The sequence below is a fragment of the Pseudopipra pipra genome, chromosome Z (assembly GCF_036250125.1).
Source record: "Pseudopipra pipra isolate bDixPip1 chromosome Z, bDixPip1.hap1, whole genome shotgun sequence".
Taxonomy (NCBI): Eukaryota; Metazoa; Chordata; class Aves; order Passeriformes; family Pipridae; genus Pseudopipra; species Pseudopipra pipra.
Window position 1 is genome coordinate 66,840,004 of NC_087581.1, and position 23,570 is coordinate 66,863,573.

General features: G+C 40.4%; 1 protein-coding gene across 3 annotated transcripts in view; it reads left to right on the plus strand.

Annotated features, from left to right (window-relative positions):
• Positions 1-23,570, plus strand: part of RNF38 (ring finger protein 38) — a 105,863-nt gene that overhangs the window by 58,816 nt on the left and 23,477 nt on the right. For all 3 annotated transcript variants that reach the window (XM_064642128.1, XM_064642130.1, XM_064642129.1), the window contains 2 exons: positions 16,752-16,945; positions 21,907-22,120. In XM_064642128.1, the coding sequence (XP_064498198.1) occupies positions 16,752-16,945; positions 21,907-22,120 (408 nt within the window). The remainder of the gene's footprint in view (positions 1-16,751; positions 16,946-21,906; positions 22,121-23,570) is intronic.

The following is a 23,570-nucleotide window of genomic DNA, read 5'->3' on the forward strand; positions in this document are numbered from 1 at the left end:
CATTTAGGGAAAGGTACTTATAAGAAGGAACTGTTATTCCTTGGTATGTTACTTTGCTTTAATGCTCATTCCTACTAGTGTTTAACAGAGAGATTAATTGCTCCTGCAGAGCCTTTCAATCATACTCAGTTTATTTAGTTTTAAAAATATGTTTTTGTCCTTTGGGTGGCTGTTTTGCCAGTGGTGTGCTTCCATTAAAGGATGCTTTCTCATTTTGAAAAGAAACTCCAAAGATGCAACTCTTAACTACTCTTGTGACATATCTCTTGTGACATACTCTTGTGACATCTCTTTTTAGAGATCTCATTAAGTTATCTATTCCTTGGTTCTCATGCAGTTGACCAAATTGACCACCTAGTAGTAATGAAAAACACAAAGCACTCTGGGGTCAATCCAGTGGAATTTTTTCACTACCACTAAGGGGCTGGGAATTATTATTTCCAAATATTTACTTTGCTTTTCTCCCTTTTCACTTATTTTCACTTATTTTATTTTCATAGTATTACTATTACTGTTAGATTTGTTTTCTTATAGCATGTAAGGAATTGACTTTTGCTTGGTACTTATGGCCAAAATACATAGCTGCATTATTTATTTTATTATTTCTAACCTTTACATTTCCCAGTTATACTCAGTACATCTTCTATTTCTTTACTACTAATTTCTTGTTCCTGAACTTTTCAGTGGTGCCCAGTGACAGGACGAGGAGCAAAGGCCATAAACTAAACCAAAAGAAGTTTCACCTCAACGTGAGGAAGAACTTCTTAACACTGGAGGTGGCAGAGCACTGGAACAGGCTGCCCAGGGAAGTTGTGGAGTCTCCCTCTCTGGAGACATTAAAATCCCACCTGGACACATTCCTGTGTAACCTGCTCTGGGTGACCCTGCATTGGCAGAGGGATTGGACTGGATTATCTCCAGAGTTCCCCTCCAACCCAAAAAATTCTTTTGTTCTGTGAAATTACTCTCATTTGCCTGTCTTGATGGACATCAAGTCCTCAGTCTGTAATACAGAGGGCTGTCGACTCATTAGATGATGTTTTCACAAGAAAGGAAATATTTCACAGGTTCTGATCCAATAAAAGCATGATCCACTTTGTTTTCCACTTTGGATGTTGCAGTGTAGGCATGAGAGTCATCCATAGCTGAACAAAAATGATTCAGAAACTCAGACATTCAAAGGACCCATCACATTTATTCATATGTGTATAAGACTGTATGCACCTCTTGTGGTGAATGTGTGAGGGACAATACATAGAAAAATGGGAATATTAGAAGGAATTTCTTTTATTCCCTCCATTTCAAAACTGGAAAGTATTCGTCCTGTCCAATTAGAACAGCTCAAATTCATTCCTCATGGTGTGTGTTGTTGTCAGACACACACACCCTCACCCCCCCTTAGTCCATTCTGCATATGTTTGCTGAGCAGCTTTATGCCTTTTTCATTTCGCATCTGGCAGCTGCAAGGATGTCACTTAACTGATTTTAAACCACTTTCATGCCTAGTGAATCATCTACTTTAGGACATTAATTCTTTATATCTACAGCAGATGGTTTGTTTTCCTGGATCAGGTTTGGGGAAATCTTTAGTTAGGCTGAGGCAGAGAGCGGAGGGAGGTTTGAAAGGTAAATAATGGGGTGATGATATTTTATTTAAGGGGAATAGCTTGAGTAAACCAGTTCTGCCAGGCGCCGTTTGCTCCCTTTGCTGAGCAGCGCTGGAGATGCCGATCCTGTTCCTCTGGCGACTCCTGAAGGGATTCGTAGCCAGGCGGGGGCCGGGCTTTTCTCTCGACGGGACGAGAGGACACAGCGTTAAACTGAGCCAGGGGAGGCTTAGGTTGGACACTGGGAGGAGTTTCTTCACAGAAGGGGTGGTTAAACATTGGAACGGGCTGCCCAGGGAGGCGGCGGAGTCGCCGTCCCTGGAGGCGGCAGTCCGTGCTGTTGTGGCCGACAGGGCGGTGCCCCCCGAGGTCGCTGCCCGGGTCGGTGTTTCCGTCAAACCGAAACTAGAAGGGGGCGAGCGCGGACCGGACCGGACCGGGGGGGCGGGGGGGGGGGCGGGGGCGGGGGCGGGGCCGCCGCGCAGGCGCGTTGGCCGCGCAGCCGTCCCGGCGCAGACAAAGGGCGCGCCGCGCGTGCCGCGCGGTGACGTCAGCCCCGCGCGCGGGGCGCGCTCCCGGAAGCGCCAGGGGCAGGGTCGGGCCCGGCCCGGGGCGGCCCCGGCGGCGGCGGCGGGGCCGGGGGAGCCCGGGGAGCCCCCGCGGCGGCCTCGGCGCCCGCGAACGAGCCGGCGGGGGGTCGCAGGTACCGGCGCGGGGGCCGCGCGGAGGGGCGGCGGGCAGTGCGGGCTCGCGCGGGGCGGGGCCTCGGCGGCGCCGCCCGGTGCTCGTGGGGCGGGAGGGGAAGGGGCCCGAGCGGCCCCCGTGAGGCGGCCCGGGAACGGGGGACAGGAGCAGGGGAGGGACGCGGTTATCGGTCTTGTTAAAGGTGCTCCATCTGCTTTGGTGAAAGGTAGAACTGGAACCCAGAAATGAACTGGTTTTCCAGGACTCGATCGCTGTGTGCTGCCCTCAGGACACGCAGGTTCGGCGTGTCTCTGAAGCGCTAAACGTCCTCCCTTCCACACAGTCAAATGAAGCCTGCAGGTGTCTTTAATCCCCTTAAATCGATCAAAAGAACTGTTTGATGTTGGCAGCATTGGTGTTGGCAAGCATATGTGTTACGGCATTCCGTATTTCTCAGTAGATATGAGTTAATTCCTATATAACACAAAGGAGATTTTTTTTTCGTTGCTTAGACCAGAAGGATGCCTCTTGTTTTCTCAAGAATTTTGTTTTTAAAGTGACTGTGCATTGAGATGTTTACTTATAACATCCGTTTTAAGTTGTAATTGTTTAGAGCAAGTACTCTAGTCATTACTTATGCAGAAGTTCATTGAACTGTAAGTCGTGAAAATGTTTATGAACGTGTAGCATTTGCATTTCGAAGCAAATTTTTGAAGGTAATACTTGAAGCAGATTAGTATTTTCTCATAAGTTCACATGTATAGTTACAGTGGGGCAACTGGAGTGGTAATATGAACACAACTACTAGTCTGCCTTACTGAAGTGTTGCTGACTGCTTGATTAGGTTGCTGCTGATCTTCTTGTTCCTAAATGTCATTCACTGAGGCAACTACTTTGGTTTCAGTTGCCAAATTTATGGTATTTATCCACAGGGAGTCTGCTGGCCCAACAGATTCCTTAATTCACAGCATTGTGTTACATTACCTTTCTTACTTTCAAGGGGATATTGCAGCCATGGTATCAGGGACTCATTGTTCTGAGAGAGAGGAAAAAAGTCCATTTGGATACTGTCATGTGCAGTAAGAGAAAGGAGGGTGCAGTCATTAGAAAATTAAGTATGAGACAGAAGAGCAGATAGATTTACTGGCGGATTTAATGGCTAATGAAAGTTGATAATGTTTTTGATCTTCCTTAATCACCACATCTCTAGTTAAAAACAAAACCTATGCAAACATAAAATAACGATGTGAAGAAGCTTTTCAGAGAACTGTTAGTAGGAGAATTACGTGTGAGAAGTGGTAATTGTGAGAAGTGGTATGTAAACCACCTAAAAATGAGAGATCTCATGAGTCTCCTTTGTGAATCTTTGTCATCTTCCAGACTTAGAGAGCAGGTTAAACTTTAGTTGTTGCTCATCTGGTTCACTTTGCAGATCTTGTTAATTAACAAAAGTACACAAATACAAAGTTGAAGCTGCAATTTGATCAGTCCTTGCTTTGTACTTGCAGTGGTGTGGTATTCACAGTGAATAATTGTCTTTTCTTTTTCTGAAAGATATGGTTTTGGCTCAGAAGCTGGTATTAGTGGCATCAGTACTGTGGTGGTTTTTTAAGTTTATGCATCAGCTTGTTGGAATACATTTTTTCAATATGTATTGAAAAAAATATTATTGATGTTATAATAGGAAGATAATTTATATTATTTTAAGTTATATTGTTGATACTGTTACTTTTTTAATTATTTGCTGAGAAAGTCTTTAAGAGTTGCAGCTGTGCCAGCTCTTACTCGAGTATAAAAATGATGTGGTTGGGAAGAGAAGTTACTTCTTCACACCTGATATGGAGTTATAATCTTGTACTATGAAATTGTACTCTTGTTGCACATCAGAGCTGTCATACACATTTGTTCATGGAAACTACATGGACTGAATTGCTAGTGAATCTAATGAGAATTAGATTGTACAGAGCAAGTCTTGGACTTAAAAAGGTCCTCTCACTTAATCTTTGTGTGTAGCTCCACCACCTCCACTTCCCCGCTCCAGAAGGATTTGAAAGGCAAGAATAGGAAAGATGTGAAATTTCTTTTTTTCCTGTTTTGAGTCAGAGAGTTGCTTTGACTGTGGAGGAGTGATTCTTGAAACTTCTGGAAGATGCAGGCTTGACTTAATCCGTTCATACAGAAATAAAACTTACGGTTTTCTGTGTATGTATCTGTATCAAGTTAAATAATCTAACACGGAGTACTTAAGTTCTGCTGTGGGCAAAAATTGCCTAGGTTTATGATTTAATAGGATGGTTTTCTTTTTTTTTACTCTTCAGCTTCACGTGGTAGTGGGTAGGTTCCTTTTTTACTAAGCTCTTGAAGGATCAAGGAAACCTGCTTTGCTTTTTGGTGCCCTCTACTGTTGTCTGTTTGTCAGAACACAGAAAGCTAGAGCTGGTTTTGATCTTGAAAGGCAGTAAAATGGTAACAACAGAGGCTCTTTAAAAACAGTAGGAAGGGGAAAGAGGGAAAGGAAGCGTATTTTGCTGTTTGCCTTCCAACCAGTTTGTCTGGATTGCACTGGAACTGTACCTCAGCTGGTAGAAAAATAGGTAAGCAGCATACATCAGACTCAGCCAGTGTCTTCTGTTGGCATTGCAGCAGTAAAAAGACCTATGCCTTTGATCTTCGCCTCTCAGAAAAATAGAGACAGTCTCTCTTTAATGTCTACATTTCCTGGTTCTCGGCGAGTACATTTCAGGTTTGCTGTCACAGAATTTTTTTATCTCCTTGTTCATGTGCAATAACTTTCTTTTTTTTTTTTTTTAATTTCCTCCTACAACCTCAGATACTACAAAAACACACAGTGCTTCCTGTGCGTGCCTCTATGTGTGCTGTGCTTTGCTTACTTTCTGTGTAAGTAGCCCTTTCATCTTATCAATCTTGCAGTTTTGTTCCCGTCCCAAAACCTGGTGTGCAAGTTTCAAGCTGGCTTCCTGCCAAGTCTCCGAAACTTGACTACGGGGTCTGCTTCCCAGAGAGGGAAGAAAAAAACCAAGCAGCCAAAGCTATTGCAAAAATATATATTTTACATACGAAACAGATATATACAGTGAGAATATTATATACCTATAACCCCAGAAACCCTAAATAGCTTCCTAAAGGGAAGAGGGGAAGGGAGAAGGGAAAAAAGGACAAAATAGGACGAAAAGGGACAAAACCAAAACGGGTCTACACAATCTAAAAACCCGGTAAGCAGCAAACTGAAGAACTGGCAAAATCTCACCACTTCCCTTGAGAGAAGCAGGACGGCTGGACGCGGCCCAGCGCTCTCCCCTCACGCGTGGCAGATAACAGCAGTCACTGTGGGCCTCAGCTCCAGATAAGCCAGACCGAGACAGGGACCCACCGTTCTCGAACCTCGCCGGAGAGGAAGAGAGCGAGGTCCCTCCTGCTGGCTTTATTTATACCTCAAGTTACGTAAAGGAATAGCATGGTATACTTCCGTGGTCACCTTCCTAGTTCCTTCCTGGTTACAAGCTGGTCTCCAGGAAGGCCTAGAGTGAAACCATCACACCTGGGAATACTTCTGTCCTACAGAAACTCAGAAATTGTCTTAAGTCATCATTCTCTCTACAGAGCCTCTTATCTCAGCCTTGTGGTCTGTCTTTGCCAGCTTTGTTCACTTCTGACAGTAGTGGCCAACTTTTTTTTTATTTTTCCCCACATTTCAGTATCAGTAAATTGTGTGAGAAGGGATGAGAACATTCAGGGCACAATTTATGGTGCTGCTGAGCAGATGCTCTGTCTGGCAGTCTTCATGAAAGCTTTAGGAGATGGCTTTCTCTCTAGGCAAATATTAAGGTTATTTCTTTAGACGATATGTCTTGGGATTGTTCCTTAAAAAAGCTGTGTTGTGATGATGAGCTGCATTTTCAAGATGCGATTCTTGGAAGTCAGTCCCTTGCAAAGACATTTAAACTATTTTGTTGGTAAGTGCTGAGGGAGGGCATTTTTGATCTGGTATTCTCTCTGTTTGTCTCTTGGGAAGATATTGCAACTGAATACAAAGGAAGAGGGGAAATGAAGAGATTGCAGACATGAAAGACTAGAAACAGATATTAATTTAAAATAGTGCTGTGGAAGGAACTCGTGAAGATGAATAAAAAGTTCCAAGTGGATGACTATGGATTTGAGAAAAATGTTCAGATGTGAACACAAAGGGCCTGGGAAGGCCAATATGCATTTGGTCACTTTGTGTGTGAAGCTTTACTGAGCATAGGTTAGAGATTGTATGTGAAGCTTTCTTCCTCTTTATTTACAGTTTCCTTACTGTATCAGAGAACACTCAGAGCATTCTTCCTCAAATTCAAATACGGAGACATAGTATAGTGTTTGTATTCTTTGGTTCTGCTTTCAATATGTGAATGTTTACATGGATCTGTTGTTGAAATGTGATTTAGCAGTTCATAGCCATGATGGTGACCTTGATCAGCATTGGGCACAGCTTGAGGCTATTTTAAGAAAGGACACATCTCTCTAAGTTTCTTACATGCCTTAAGTTCTTAATGCCTTGTTTTTCTCCTTAGTAAAAGTGTAGGATGAGGTTTAAAAAGTGAGTCAGCAAACCATGCTTATTTGAGTGTGTTCAGGGGAGTGAGGCTTCTTTTCCTTCACGTATCATGTGATGTGTATCATGTGGTTTGTTTTTTATTAATAAACCTTCCTTTGACTTTACATGACAATAATCTTGTTTCCTAAAGTAAATGAAAAGATCTACCCAAATACAAGCTGTGTCTTGAAGCTAAGGACTTGCAATGTTTTCTCATATATTCCTCTTTTAGGTTAACTTAGCAGAAATTACAGGCAATGACAGGGAAGGCAGCGAAAGGTGAATATGCTTTTCTGCAATAGATTTGAGATATTATGCCAGTGGTCCTTTTACTAGAAACAAATTTTGAATGCTGACTTGCCCTTGTGCCCACTGAAGACATCAGTTACAATAGTGTGAGTAATGTTTTTATTGGTGTGAATGCCTGGATATTCTTTTGATGCTTTGTCAACACGTATGGTCAGCATAACGTTGATGTGCCTGTATTGTTAGATTCAAGTGCCTAAATGGCAAAGTCAGTAGTGAATACACACAGTATATACAAACTATATGTAGAGAAGACTTTGCTGTGAAGTAGTCTGGACCAGACTTCTCTTCAGACTCCTTGCCCCATTAGCTGAAAGAGCGTAATTATTGTTAAAATTGAAAACTGTGACCTTTTTGAAATGTGACTATACCTAAACACCTTGTCTTGATTTCACCACTTTGCTCTCACCCTGGCATCGTTTTAAGTGTATAAATTTCAATACATTTTATGACATTTAAGGTAATTTTTTTACAGTAATTGATATCTTTTGTTGTTACACATGCAAAGCCCTGTTTCTCTATCTGTTGTTCTGTGATTTTAATTAAAAACTTACTTTCTGTTTACATTCAAATAGAAGATCAGGACTTTGTGGAGGCCCAGAGGATGTTTTTAGCACATTTCTGTAAGGTGATGTAAGGTGGTGTTGGTGTCAAAATATGGACACTTTACCTCAGGTGGTAGGCAGTTTGAGGGTGGACTGGTAAGAAATAACCATTGGAAAATATTTTTAAAAAATCTAATTGTATGCTAGTACTATTTGTTGCATAACTTTTTAAGTTTCCAGTTTTAAGAAGGCCTGAAATGCTTACTACCGTAGTGCATATTAACTGCAAGAAACTTCTGCAGAATTAGCACAAACTGTTTTCCATTTTGTATTATCCAGATAAAAGGACCATTGAAAAAGCTGAGTTAAAAGTTGAGACCATAAATTAAAGTGAAATTAGTATTTTTACAACAACTTTTTTAATGGAGAGGGAGGTATAGCTGAGGTTTTTTCTCTTATTGAAGTTTGGCTGGTGTTTTGGATTGAGAGTTAAATATCCCCATTCAGAAAAAAACACCATGATGTGATACAAAAATAAATACTTGATAACGTCCTTGTGAGTTTAGCAGCATTTAAATTGCTTTGATTCCTTTCGCCAAGAAATGATTGTAAAATCTTCTCATGTTTCAAAGGATTCTTGTTTGCATGCAGCAAGTACTGCAAGCAATAGCAAATACTAAAAAAAAAATCAATTTGAAGAATTTGGAGATGGCTGTGAGCTTCCTTGGTTCTTAAACCTACTTCAGTGTTAGAAAAGGAGGTGCTTCAGCTATGATGCATGGTTTGCATTGTCCTTTTTGTATGAGCAGTATAGCTTGAAAATAAGAATAGTGTAGTCTTACTAAATAAATTTTCCTTCTTTTCTTCTTGCTATGGAGTACTGCAGTGCTACATACAATGGTAATAATTTTACATTTTTCTAAAGTTCTTATGCATTTTAATTTGCATGCAGACAAGTAATATTCCAGTTTCTGGGGTGAGAAATTGACATCTAATGATCAAATTCTTAGGACTGTTTCAAATACTTACTGTGTGAAACTTAAGCAGTTTAGACTTAGCTGTCTCTTAATGTTTTTTCTATATCCTAAACATCCAGTTAAATGGGAAATGCATTTCAGAGAAGGAACTGATACAGAAAAAACACTGGAAATAAATGTCAGTCTGATGTAGAATAAGCAACAAATTTAACAATGTGTTTTGATCATAAGTAAAATGAAAATATTTGTTGGAATCTGTTTTGCACTGTCTGTGTGCAATTTGCTATTGGATAATGCAGATTGTTACAGAAATGCCTCACATGGAGGACTTATTGTCATTTCTGGTTGATGAAGAGTAAATTAGCCTTTATGTCCACTATCAGTAAATAATGAATTAATCCTGTTAACTGTGAGTGAATTCCAGATGGCCTAGAAATATTAATGATGAGTGTTCTTGGTACAGTTAGATACAGTAGCAGCCTAATTGATATATACTGTCATAGCTTTGAAAGATTAAAAAAGAGAAATGAACTTGCATCTTCTTTTTACCATGTTTTCATAGTGTTGCTCATACTTTACAAATTATGTTCTTTTTACTAAGTACCGTGGAAAGTAGTGCCTGTTGCACTATCAGAAGGGCTCTTTAATTCACGTAAATTACTGAGAAACCTGATACATAGAAAGCTGCTACAGCAAATTTTGTACTAGCAACCTTGTTACTGTGTGTTGGTTTCCATTTTAAGATGGAGTTACTGGTTTTCTTCTTACGACATGAAAAAAAAAAAGGAAAAGGCTCTGAAGTGCAGAGGGAAATGATATTCCATTTTGAATGCTCAGGTGTGTCAGGTGTTCACTGGGAAATGGTAGATACTCACAGGGATACTTTGTGACTCAAGGGTACATCTTGAAACCCTACCCCAAGGTACTATTTGAGTTGCACTTTGCTTTTTTCAAAGGAAAACGCTTCAAAACACCTGGTGTTTAGGTTTGAATGAAAGTCAGTTGCAGAATCACAGAATGGATGAAGTTGCAAGGGACTTCTGGAGGTCACCTGATCCAACCCCTTGCTGAAACAGGGCTAGTTAGAGCCAAGTGCCCAGCACTGTGGCTTTTCAGACATCCAGTAAAAGAGACTCCACGGCCTTTCTGTGAAACTTGTGCCAGTGTTCAGTCACCCTTCAGAGTAAAGTGTTGTTACTCATGTTCAAATGGAGCCTTCTGTGTCTCACTGATGAGATACCCCTGAGCCTTCTTTTTTCAGGCTGAACAGTCCCACACTGTCTCAGCCTTTCTTCACATGAGAGATGCTGTAGGTGCTTAATCATCTTTGTGACCGTATATTGGATTCTTTACAGTATGTCCATATTTCTCCTGTGCTGGAGAGCCCAGAGCAGTACACAGTACTCCAGGTGCTATCTCTGAGGACTTTTGCAAGAATTGGCTCATTTTAGCCTTGTTTTTGATCACCTGCTTTGTTTGAGACTGTTTGCAGATTTGGGAATGTCTCTATTTCTTTGCCAATTTTTTATTAGACTGAATTCAGATTTCTCTTAGTGTTCCCTCATCAGGAAGTTGTCTAGTATGCACCCAACCAGCCATGTTTCCAAACTGCGTCTTGGTCACAACTCTGAAATTAAAGCTTGTCTAGAAAAAAGTGGCTCCGAATATTAATGTTAGTGATGTTTTTTGGTAAAATTGGAATGGTACTTTAAAAAAAAATGAAGCATTGTTTAAAGCAGTTGTCTTGGATGTTTACCTTCTAGGATTTTTATTTAGTGCCTGAGGATGCAGGGTGTAGACATCAATATTAGAATTTTTATTTTCCTATCATGTACCCATTTATCTCCACTTTGCCACTTCGTTGTACCAAGAGTGTGCTCGTTGTCAACAGCCATAGTGTTTTGCAGCTCTTTCCAGGGGAGTCATTGTGTCTGTTCCAGATGTTCTCTTACTCATGAGAACAGATAGAACAATGATGTGAATGGTGGTGAGTTGGAGCAAAGGTTCTGAATCCTGCTTAGCATTTCAGAATTTGAATAAGCAGTGTTTTATGCTCGAGTTGGACAGCCACACAGTTAGCAGGATAAAAAATGTTAGCCAGGGCTAATAAGCCAGCAAAATTCTTTGGGCAAATCCAGTTATACTTGAGAAAGATTCTTATTTCTGATGTTCATTTTGTCAGATAAAGTTCCTCTAAAGAACTTCTGCCGGTAAAAGATGTGTGTCATTGCAGTATGGTTCTGCTGGCAAATCTTTATACATAGACAAGTCCTTTGTCATGCAGCCCTCAGTCCAACTGGATAATCTTTGTTTATATTGTCTTGGAAAAAGCACAGCAATTAGGTTGGAAGTGGTCCATTTTTTTCATAAAATCTGTTAGTTTTTTGCCATTTGCGGCACAGGATTTTTAATTTGTTGCACATAGTTGTTTCTTTTTAGTAACTGCTTTCTAGATTTATTTAAAGCTAGAATTTGAAGAGCATATTTGAAGGAAATGTCAAGCTTTATGTACCCCAAGAGCTTTTCATCTGTCAGCTTACAAGTTAATATGATCCCACTTTTTTCATCCCGTTTCTCTTTCTCCCTGGTGTTATACAGAATGTAGGAGCAGATCCCTCAGGGATGAGGCAGGACACTGAGCAAGTGGCAGCTTTGGCTTTCATGAAAGCTGAATGTCACCACAGTGCAAGCCCTGGGACAACAGTGCTAATCAAATGAGGAGCTGGTGGGGAGTGAAACTCGGGAAGGCACAGCAGGAGTGGATGATAAAACTTGTGCTGGTTCACATATGATGTGTATGCAGTGTCCTGTTTTGCTCACTATGGAATTGGCTGACGTAGTGCAGGTGCTGCTGTCCAAGTTCCCAGATCCACAGCTGGCCTCCATCACATGTGTAAAAGTACGTGCAGATAGGGGTGTGTGAACCATCCTGGGTTATCATGACAGTGAGATTAAGTGTGCTTGGGACTTCAAACTGCTGGTTTACCACAACGGCTTCTTCTCATTCCCTACACCAACCCCTTTCAATTTTTGTTAAATATTCTTGTTTAGGGCAAGGGGTGAGGGGCTCTTGGTTTTTTCCATATTGTCCATAGTTTTTACTGTTTAGAGGTAGTCTTCATCTCACTCTTCCTGGATTATAGTATCTAACACTGTCTGTACAATTTTTCTGTGTATTCTTAGTGGAAGAGTTGTGTGATTTCTGTAAAGGTGTATGGAAGGAGAAAGCATCAGCTTGTGTAATAGTGTCTGGTCAAGGAACTTTTCAGTGTCTTAAGAGTGTAATAAGAAAAGGAGGAATAAATAGGAACATTCTGAGGCACAAATCTGTTGAACAAAAAAGTAAGGAAGACAGATAAAAGGACCAAACCTGAGCAGTCACTGCTTGAAGAGAGGGTATGTGGAATGTGGGAATGTTTATTTCAGTGAGATGATTTGATCGAAGACTTGTCAAATGGCATTCTGAAGGAAAGGGGGAAGACATAAATAAAATGTAGAGAGACACAGACCTGCCGAACAAACTTAATGGAGACAAAGACAAGAAACAAAAACCTGGTCAGTCACTCGAAGCTGAGGGTCTGGGGTGTTGGAGCAGGTCAGTGGGACTGTGCCAGCCAAGGAGATGATGTGCCTGGTCTTTACACTTGTCTAGCTGAGCTCTGCGCATGATCACAGCAGTCTCTCCTATTTTATTAGATCTTTTCTAAACTACCTCTCCGTGTGCTATCACTCTCTATCCCATGTATGTGAGTGCTGGAGGGCTAAGTGAGACCAGCTTGAGTAGAAACTAGGCCAGCAACTGGAGCCTCACTGGAGGTGTAGCTACCGCCAGGTTTCTGGTCCCCACAGTGTAGGTGAGTGCTGCTCTTGGTGTCGGGAGCTGGAGGGGCTGTAGCTATCTGAATTATTTTGTTGGTTTCCTACGGGCTTTGTATCTATAGTGCCAGCTGCTGTGGGACTGGTGTGAGCTTGGAAACTCTACCTTGTAATGCCACAGCTAAGTTAAACTTCTGCCTCTGGTGGTTTCTGGAGGAGAGATGGAAGAAGACAGTAATGCTTACAAGACACTCTGGGCCACAATGACTCATTCCAGTCACATAGGTGACTTCCCTTGTCTTGGTTCTAGGGTTGTGGGGCACAGCTCTTTCAGAGCTACTAGGCCTAAGCCATAAACTATACTTAAAATTAGGTTAGTCCTGGCCTATGAATAAGCTGCTACATTTTGACATAACTGTCTATTCAGCCCAGGAATTTACTGTTACTGTAGATATGATCAGAGTAATAGAAATATTGGGATGTAAATCAAATCACAGTTGTTGGAGTATATATCCTACCATGCAAAATATTCAGTTTACTAGCCCATTAGATGCCTACTGTTAAATTTGAAAATGCTTATAAATGTTGAAGTTTACCAATTTGCATCATGGGAAAAATAATTTCTTTTTCAGTATGCAGTCATGAAGGGGAAGCATGTAGGTGCAGATTTCTGGTCAGCCTGGCAGGGTCATTTAGGGGGTATACCTGTCATACTGTCCCTGCATAAAGCCCTCTGTGGGAAAAGGCTATGCTTGAAAATACTCCTGAAGTATTAGTTTACTTTAAAAGTACTGGTCTTTTGGGGGCTACTGCATAGATGTAGTTTATTACCTGAATTTGAAATGGAGGATATGGAGTAGTTTCTTGTGCTTCCCAGGACTGTTAAGTGAGAATATGAAGGGAGTTGGAGAGGAAAGTGATTTTCATATATCGGCAGCAATTGCTTTGATAATAATTCCCTCTGTGATGGTTGATAACGTGTGTGTGGGTGCAGTATTTATGATTTGACTGGAAAAGCAAAGCACAATAAAAAGAAACATCTCAAAGGATGTTGTCTTGGTGAAAATATCCATTTTTTCCCAAATGAAGTGGAACAGCATTAAATGCAAGAAACGGATAAGAAGTATAACAAACAGTTTTACTAGTAACGATCTGATGACTTTGTCCTGATCTTGTTTCTTTTAAATATGAAGTGATCTGTGTTCCTGTTCATCATACTCTTTTTGCTGAATGTATATTTAAAGAAAGTAGTGCTTTTAGCTTGTTAGTTGAGAGGTAGATACAATGTTCTTGATAGCTCTCAGCCACTCTGTTCTCATCGCCTTTTGGACATGAGAAAAATACATAACATAATGGCTGTAAAAGATAGCAGGTAGTCCCAGGGAATATTTTGAATATTACAACTAGAGTGATTTGGAGAGCTACTGTCATTGCTGAAAGTATCACGTTCCACAAATAAACTACTGAACTTTATATCCAGTGATAGCATAGACTGAAAAAACATACTGTCAATATCTGGTTATTCCACAAGCTTGTTAAAAACGACATGAAAATAAATATTAAATTATACAAGATACGTATCTGTCATTAACTCTTTGTACTTTCCTGCCTACTAGTATTATCTTTCTACAATCATCAGATGGGAATTGGTTTCTTAATAAAAACTAAGACAAAACACCCTGTCTTCATTGAGTTTGTGTTTACAAACTTTCATAAAAAGTTTGTGAAGAAGTTTGGTTTAGCTTTAGGTTACTTCTTTTAAAGTACAGAAATAAACCCACAATTACATTTTAAATCTCTCTGTACATGTAGTTCCAAGAATGATTTTAGCTTTATTTTCTTTCTAATGAGAAACAGTTTTGGCTAAAAGTACTGTTGCTTACTGCAGAGGGCAATTAGCACTTATGGAGTTTGAAATACCTGTGTTAAGTAATTTAGAGTGATGATGAAGGCTAACTGCTTAGCAGTTTGCATCTCCACTGTCTCTGAACTGGTGCACTTCACGAACAAAAGAAAAACAATAATTAAAGAACTGTTTTTCCATACTGCTTTCTACAGCGCAGGGTATATTAATGTTAATGATCTGGAAAGGTGCCAGATTTAAATTAGGGCATTAGCAGTGAGAGATTCCCAGCCAAAGGCATGTACAGGATGTATCAGGACAGCAGTGGTTATTTTATTATTTTAGGGTTCTGTTTTCTGCCAGCTTCACTAAATCCAGTTTTTTCTTTCCTCCATTTGACATCTTCTTTTGCACTCTCAAAATCCCAGCATACATAATTTACTAGCCTGTGTTTCTCTTTGAGTAGGCTTAGTCATCATGGTGTAGAAAATTGGGCCACAGGTCATCCATCTCTGACTCTTGTAGCCTAGTTCCTTTAAGATTTGTCCTTTGACAGTGTTCTCTGAAATCTAACAAAACAGGTATTTTCACAGAAGCTTTGCTGTCAAGGCACTTATGGAATATCTCTTCCAATTTTTTGGTGTTGAGCTTCTGAGGGCGAGCAGCCTTCTGGAAGAGTCAGCATTTACCTGGACATCTACTTTCATGAACCTTCAGCTGCATACCTGTCTTTCGACCTATTTTTCTCTGAAAAATTAAAGTGTCATTGGTTAAAGAGTTCAGAAGAGATTGAGCAACAGATGGATGCATGCATCATCAGGCTGGCTGCCAAGGAGGCCAATGGCTTTAGGTAAGATAGAGTAGGGGAAAACCACAGTTCATGTTAAGGTATTTGAAAGCAAGAACCTGAAAAGCTCTAAAATTTTGTAAAAATGGCCACAAGTCAAAAGAGAGGAAAAAATACCTTTTTTCTCTTAAACACCTGGACAAAACTTTTGGTTGTTAAAGACTGTGTGCTCTCAGAAAGAACAGTGGAGTAAAACTATATGTCAGTGGAAACCTACCAAGAAGCAACTTAATAGTGTTCAGAAAGTAACAGGTCCCTGTGAAGCTAAGAGCCAGAAGATGTCCATCGTCCAGTCTATAACTAAATCTGAAATAAGACCTCTAGCAACCTGCGGATTACGAGACTGTGGGAGGGCCACAGAGCCGTGGCAGACAAGTTGTTTTCTCTGCTCCAGCTATCTCCAATTACATGCAATTTTAATTTAAAAAGTGCTGTGGTGGGCTGAGATGGGGTGGGGTGAGTGAACGAGCTGGAGAGCAGCAAAACAGTACAGTTTGCACCAGGAGTTCTGTCGGAGAAGTCCATGTGGTGTTTGGACTAAATGGTGGTTTCAGTGTGGTAGTTCATGTGGTTTCAGTTTTTGTGTGCTCAGTTGGTGAGCTCTGAAGTATGACATGTATTTTTCTCTGTTTTCAATTGTCATGCTTGTTAACAGCATGATGTGTTACAATTTTGACAGAATAGTTTGCTACTGGCGTTGGTGGAAATTTCTGAGAAGTATGACAGCTCTATTAAATGGTTCAGTAGCATGGACACACAGAGAAGAGGAGAGGTAGTTGTGTTCATAACTAATTGGGAGAACATCATCTGGAGGTGAAGGACCTTCATATCACTAGGACTGAAAATGTTGAACACTGTGTAGTCCCTGTGGAATTCTAGCGAAGTACACAGACTTAACCAGAGATTGATGATTCATTTTTTTCAGGTTATATCTATAAACGATCATTATTACCTGAGTAACTAGAAGGACGAAGCATCTCCGTGTTGAGCTAGCAGAATCAAAATAGCCTGCAGCACAGAGCAAGTGTCTGATTAGCTGTGTAAGTGCAGACCTGATAGGGAAGGGATGCAGTGCGGAGTGCAAGCTCTGTGTGGTATCTGCTTACTGACTAGTACAGATTCCATTGTTGTGAAGTCTGTGCTTGTACATCTTTTCATGCTTCTGTAGCCTGTAAGTGCTAAGGACAGAGGAATGTGAAATAGGTTGTTCCTTACTTTCTTCATGTTTCTCTCTTTTCTGTTGTATTTTTGGTTTTGCATGGATATTAGAAGTTTTATATTTTAATGCTGCTAAAGTGTAATTTAGTACTAATTCTTCCAGGGGGTAGGGAGCCATCAGAAATCTCTGTTTATAAAGGTAATAAGTAGGCAACTAGTTGCAGGTTCTCAATTTCCTGGTGTTTTAGTGCAGTCTGCAATAAGTCACTCCTAATGCTAGCTGCAAAGCAATACTGAAGTATGGATTGTAATTCACTCATCCGGAGGTGGGTTTTGTTTTTTGTTTTGTTTTGGTTTTCTTTGCACTGGCGTAGAGCGAAGACAGTCCTAGTCCCAAGCGACAACGCCTTTCCCATTCAGTCTTTGACTATACAGCAGCATCACCAGCCCCATCACCACCAATGCGACCATGGGAGATGACATCAAATAGGCAGCCTCCTTTGGCCCGACCCAACCAACACCACTTCTCAGGGGAACGATGCAACACACCTGCACGAAACAGGAGGAGGTAAGCAAGCTGTGTAGCTTGGGAAACAAGTTCTTATTCTTCCTAATTTTAGCTCAAGGGAGGTGTGTTTTGGTCAGCACTGGCTAGATTACACATGGTAAACGTGTTAATGTTTCCTTTAAGCTGACTGTATTAAAGTCGTGACTGAAAAGTTATTGGAGGTAATTCACGTTTGTGCATCATCTCAATGCATGTGAATAGTCAGATCAAGGAAAGGAGTGCTCAAAATATATTTGATTATGAGCCTGATTCTCTCTCTATCACTCTGCACTGAGGCAAAAAGCATGTGGAAAAATACAAGGAAAGATCTTTCTCATTGGGGTGCTTTTAATGGTATTAAGAGTTACTGATGTAGTACTGTAGTTTTCATTGCAGTCACAATTATTTTCATACTTAAAAACAATCTAAATAAAGATGAGAGTTACTAGCTGGGGAGATGGGGATGTTAGCACAGTGTCAAATGTTTGCTGAGGTGGCTGATTCACATGTAATGGGAGTTAGATTTTCATGTTGGTTTTAGCTTGTGGCCCATTAACTTCTCGAAGCAGAGGTTTTGGAAGAAGTTCCAATGGACATGGAAGAGAGAGATTGGGATGACTAGGTTGAACTGATGCCTGGAGGGATGGCAGTCTAGGAAACCATAAAACCACAGACTTTTTTGCTAAAGATAATTGCCAAACAAATTATCCAAAGCAGAAGCGTTCTGTGTCAAAAATACTGAGTTACTTTATGCAAGTTAAAACACATTGTCTCTCTGCTTCTAAGAAATATTGTGGCTTGGTTTGTACTTTAAAAAAAAGTGTCTGTGCTTTCTCATTAATATAAAATATTAGGCTTAAGATATATTTAGCTAGTTTTCTTCAGATGCCACAAATCAAATTTGGCAACAATGATCAGCCAAGAGTAGTCTTTAGGCAAGAAATTTTTTTAAAGCATGCTAGTTTTGTATCTTGGTTCAAGTCCATGAATTTGAAAGCTTTCAGTCAGTGGCATGTAAAATACTCAGCTCTCAATGCAGCCTGTCAGACTTTTAAGAAAGAGGTTCAATTGTGAACTTGAAGGATTGTTGTGAAGACAGAAGATTAGACCTTTTTATATGGTTTGGTACAGGGATGCTCTGCAGGGGCATTTGGTCCACAACATAATCTTTACCTCGAAATAGTTTGAACTGAGATGCCTGGAATATGCAGCATTTGGCCATTTTTGTTTGGTGTCCAGGCAGCCTACACAGATTTCCTTGTGGTGTTCATTAAACTCTCCTGCAGAGTTAAGCAGAGTGCTTAACAAGCTAGGCAGCTGAATCTAGACAGTTTGGATGTACTGTGGGATGAAGAAGAATGGAATGTGTAAGAGATAGATGTGCATGGACAAGTGTCTGACATTCCGATGCAGTCGGGTGTTACCTGTGGCTTTTGCAAGTAAGGCATTCTGCCAACAGGAAGACACCTCATTGGAAAGCCACCTTCAGTCTGACAGGAGCAATTAGGTTGGCTGCAGCATCGTGGACATGAAGCATGATTCTTTCTAGTGCCAGCTCGCCTGCTCTTGGGTGATAACACAAGCTTTGCTCTAATCAGAGACACTTGAATGTGTCAGTGCTTTGTTTCCCTGCACTTGCATTTTTTAGCTTCAGTGCACTGTTGCATTTGAGCTAGCTCTAGGGGAGTTCCAGAATAGCGTTGCATCCAATTTCCTCTCCTAGAACAGGATGGTTAGGGAGAACAACACATACATGTTTCTTGTTTTCCAGGAGTCTTTTTGAATCTTAGAGTGCTCTGGAGTCATATCAGAACTAATAACCACTCTCATGGATCAAAAGCTTTATTCGTTAAGATTATTGTGAGTGCATCTGTTACTAATGCTTTAGGTGAGGTTATGCATGTGCTTTTGAAGCCACTTTCCTGTTCTCCCTGCTTTGTTTTCTCTTCCCATGGCAGAGTAGTCTCAGAGTTAATGAGGTTTTCAGGTTAAGATAAGATGAAAGATGCACTCCAGTTGCAAATGGTTATTCAGTTCAAGGAAGCAGGCTGGGACAAGTGCAGGCAAAACCTCTCCAGTGTTTGTATGTGGACATCACTCTGACCCAGCAGCATCAGCATTAGCTCTTTTGTCCTACCAGTTCACTCCTGTTGGTCAGAACAGTCTGTGTTGGGCTCTTTTATTATGTGGATTTTTTTTTTTCATTTCCTGGCTTATTTAGACCTTACCTCTTGGTATCAGTGGTTTTGTACTGTGCCTAGCACAACAGTGCCCTAATTGGTTGTGGTTTTTTATTCCGATTCATCATAAGCAAATAAATACTGCATTTAGAAAGATAGCCTTCTGGTGTGAATTTGCAGGAAGATTATTTTTGTCCAGTTACTTATATATAGGACAGATAAACCGTGAATGTAAAAGCGTGATGCATGCCTATGTGAAACAGGGAAGGCCATTCCAATTTATCTTTATCAGTCATTGTGAAATGGAGGGTTCTGTACCAGTGCTATGCCTTACCTTTCATCTCTGCTTCTTTTCCTCCTTGTCTTCAATGTAATTCTGAACTAACGGGATTCAAGAATGTGTTACTGCAAAGAAATCACCCTTGTTAGAAATACTAAGATCTGCACACACTAACTCTGCAGTTATGGATACCTTTTGATGGCTGTTCTTACCTAAGGGTAGGAAGTCCTGCGATTTTTTTCACCAATTCCATCCTGTTTCTTTGCTTTAACCTGGCATTTACCATGTTTATACTGTGCATGTAGAAAGAAGATTTTTTTGTGGCCTTTTTTTAAAGACTTTAAGCACAAGTTCGTTCCTGATGTTTCATGATAGTTTAGACCTATGTCTTGACAATTGTTCTGAAGTAATTTCCATTCATTCAGGAAGCGAATAAAGCTGTGTATCAAGGTGCTCTGAATTTTGCTGAATGAAAGTATAGTTTCTTTATAAGTCTGCATAGGAAAAAATCCAGTTTTGCTTTTTATCAGGGAATGATACTTCATTGGTTTAAAAAGACATTCCAGAAGCTTTGCCAGCTTTTGTTGGCTGTACTTTCTCATAATTCTGGGTTCATAGAAAAGTAAAGCCTTTTAACAAAGACAGAGATATGACTAGTTTTATGAGAATCTGCCTTGTCTGAGAAGCCACCTTGTTTAAGCACTGGTGGCAGTTAGAGAATTTCTGAAGCGCTGGAGCTGCCCCTTGTAACTTTCCTCTGTTCCTGCAGCTTTTCCGAAGAAAAATCCTTGCACAACCATTTTTGTGTTAAAATATTCAGAGCATTTCTGCTTCATAGCAGGAAATAGCAAATTTAAACCAACCTTGGTACTCCAAACAGTAGAACATCTTTTGCATTAGTAGTTCTGTGGTTAGAAATTATATATGACGGTTTTGTCTAATGAGAATGTAGCAGTTGTATCATGTTAGTAATGAAGCAATGGAGAGTGCAGCAAAATCTTCGAGGAAAGAAGCTGGAATTAAGACATAAATTACTAAGACTGTAAATTTAGGTACTCAGTGCTTAGAAGAAAACACAGCTTGTATGTTGTGACATGGTAGCTTGTAACAACGAAGGCTATGCATTTTTGATTTGTTTCAGTTTTTCTTTTCTTTAAGAATGCTGTGTTACAATCTGGTGTTATGCCTTCTGTCTGACCTGTCATGAATTACCATTTGTTTCAGTTCTAAGATAAGTTATAATGGCATAAAATCCCTGTGAACTAGGGCAGAAAAATAGTGACTTGAGACATTTTATCATATACTCCCAGTAGCATCTGGATAGCTGGTAGTGTGCTCCCCCTTCCCCAGAGTATGTCTGTTTTACGCAGCACAGAAGTTGGACTGAACCTGAGAAGTATCTGGGATTTCCCAACAAGTTGCAGGTTTATTTGATTTTTATTTGGTAGTAGCAAAAGTTCTTTTCCATGTACTCTTATAGAGGACATGTTCTAATGGTTACAGATCCTTTTTGTCTCTTCTCTGTGGTGTGGTTCCTTCAGTCTGTTTCCTAAATGGGAAACCATTTCACCCCATGTGGCTTTAATTTGCTGTTGCTTCTGGGACCTCTAACTTACATGTTGTGGAGGTTGGGAAGCATATACTGAAAGTACTGCAAGATCATTTTGTGCTTTCAGTTCTTTCCCCTTCCAAACAAACGAGAAGAGGCTCGCTCAAAACTTCTAATAGTGAGTTTGTGACTTGTGTGTGCATCATTTTCTGAGTGCTGAACCTGAGCCACTGGTCTCTGATTTACAGAAGTCTCGGCTCAAGGTAGTAGCAGCTCTGCTCAGAATATACATGCAATTATATAAGAATGTGTAATCAAATCCTGCCTCTAGATCAGTTGCTCAAAAGAAGTGGATGCTCAGGTCTAAATTAATCTACACAAATTCTCCACTCCTAAAAAGAAAGAATACTGCAATCACAGTTTCCTGGGATCTTCTTCAGAGAATTCTAGAAGGCACTCAGTTATGTTGTAAACATGTGAGAGCTGAAAAATTAGTTCTTTTCCACAGAGAAGTCTGTTGTTTGTCTGCTGTCGCTAAGTGAGCAACCGTTCTGTGACATGGTTGAAACAAAGACCCTGGGGAAATCCGTGATCATTTAATGCAGGATTTTTACCTAGATAGAATAAACACAAGAAAATATCGTGAAGATTGCAATCTTGACTTTTGAGCACTTTTATGGCAATCCAAGTGTCATCTTTTTAACAAGTTAATATTTACTTAAGAGTTCTTCTCTTGGTTTCCTTAACAGCATTAACCTATGCTCTATTAAACATTTGCTTACTGAAAAAGGTGTCATCTGTAAGGCTTGTAGCAGTTCTGTCAGTAAGAAATTTTATTCCAATCTAATAAACCTGTTCTAGTAAAATTTTCCAGTGTAAAGAATTTCTTGATATTTACTTGTCTTGTGGTTTTAGTTACAGAGAAGGATTTGTGTCATTTGTATAATCTCTAATTTTTTTAATGCATTTCCAGTCCTCCTGTTCGACGTCAGAGAACAAGGAGAGATCGTTTGTCTAGACACAATTCTGTTAGCCAGGATGAAAACTATCACCATCTCTCCTATGGACAGCAGCAAGCAATAGAAGAGCCCCGAGCCTTTCGCCCACCGAATGTATCTCCTCGTATGTTGCACCCAGCTGCTCACCCACCACAGCAGAATGCAGTGATGGTTGACATTCATGATCAGGTAAAATTTTTAGAGTACTAACAGAAGGCTGTTGGAGATGTGGGGTTTGGTTTTGTGGGTTTTTTTCCCCAAAATCTTCAAGATCCCTCAACTCCCCAAATCAGTTGCCGATGAAAGTCACAGAGCACTAAATTCTATTTGCCTTCTTACGGAGTGTTTTTTTCTTTTGTGTATGAAGCATTGCAGTAGGCAGTGGAAAACAAACAGAAAGGAGGTTCACACATTCAGTAAAGATTGATATTTAACAATTTGTCAGTGTGCTTATTGGCCTATTTCTGTAGGTTTTTGTCTCGAACCTTTGAAATGCAGTTTTGTTTTGCTTCTGTAGTTAATTTGTTGTGATAAAGATGTGATATGATACTTATTAATAATATATTCCATTTCACATGAAATACCTTGCCTTAGCATAGGAGTAATTAAATAGTTAAAATATATCATTTAGAAGTAGAATTTGCAATGCCTGTAATTGGTTGCCCACGTAACAGCGGAACTCACGATAGTATTGTTGCGTAACTGAATTAGTCATCCAAACCTAATCAACTCCTCCTTAAATTTCATGAAACAATTATATATGTGATTGGTCCAGGAAGTAAGTAATTCCTTTTTGCGACAGCAGTTTGTATAGAATCCTGTAACTGAGGACCTGTAAAAGTGGTTTTGGGCCCCTCACTACAAGAAGGACATGAGATGATGGAGCATGTCCAAATAAGAGCAACAGAGCTGGTGAAGGGTCTGGAGCACAGGTTATATGAGGAGCAGCTGAGGGAGCTGGGGGTGGTTAGCCTGGAGAAAATGAGGCCCTGGGAGGACCTTACCAATCTCTAAAACTACCTGAAAGGAGGTTGTAGCTAGGTGGGAGTTGATGTCCCAAGCAGCAAGTGACACGACCAGGCAAAATTGCAGCAGGTTGCACTGGGGTGGTTTAGATTGGATATTAGGAAAAATTTCTTCACTGAAAGGGTTGTCAAGCATTGGAACACACTGCCTAGGGAAGTGGTGCAATCACCATGCTTAGAGGTAATTTAAAAGACACATAGATGTGGCACTTAGGAAGATGATTTAGGGATGGACTTGGCAGTGCTGGGTTAATAGTTGGACTTGATCTTAAGGGTCTTTTCTGGCCTAAATGATTCTGTGATTCTGTTGAGGTAACTTGTGCTGGTTTTTGTTAAATTAACAGGCTGCAGCACAAGTAAATTAGTTACTACATAGTCGTGAAGTGAGAAATAGACCTGGATGTCCACTTCTCAAACTGCATTGTGTGTGAAATGCAGCTGTCACATCCCTGCTGAAGAACTGGTTTGTTTTCAGTGCAGCGCATACCACTGGTGTGTCATATTATGTGTGCAGGTTCTCAGCAGCAAAGTATTTGCTTTTGGGACCAAGTGCAAGGATGGGAGGCAGTGCCAGTCTAGCCACCTAACAAACTTACATTCTGAGCAATTCTACT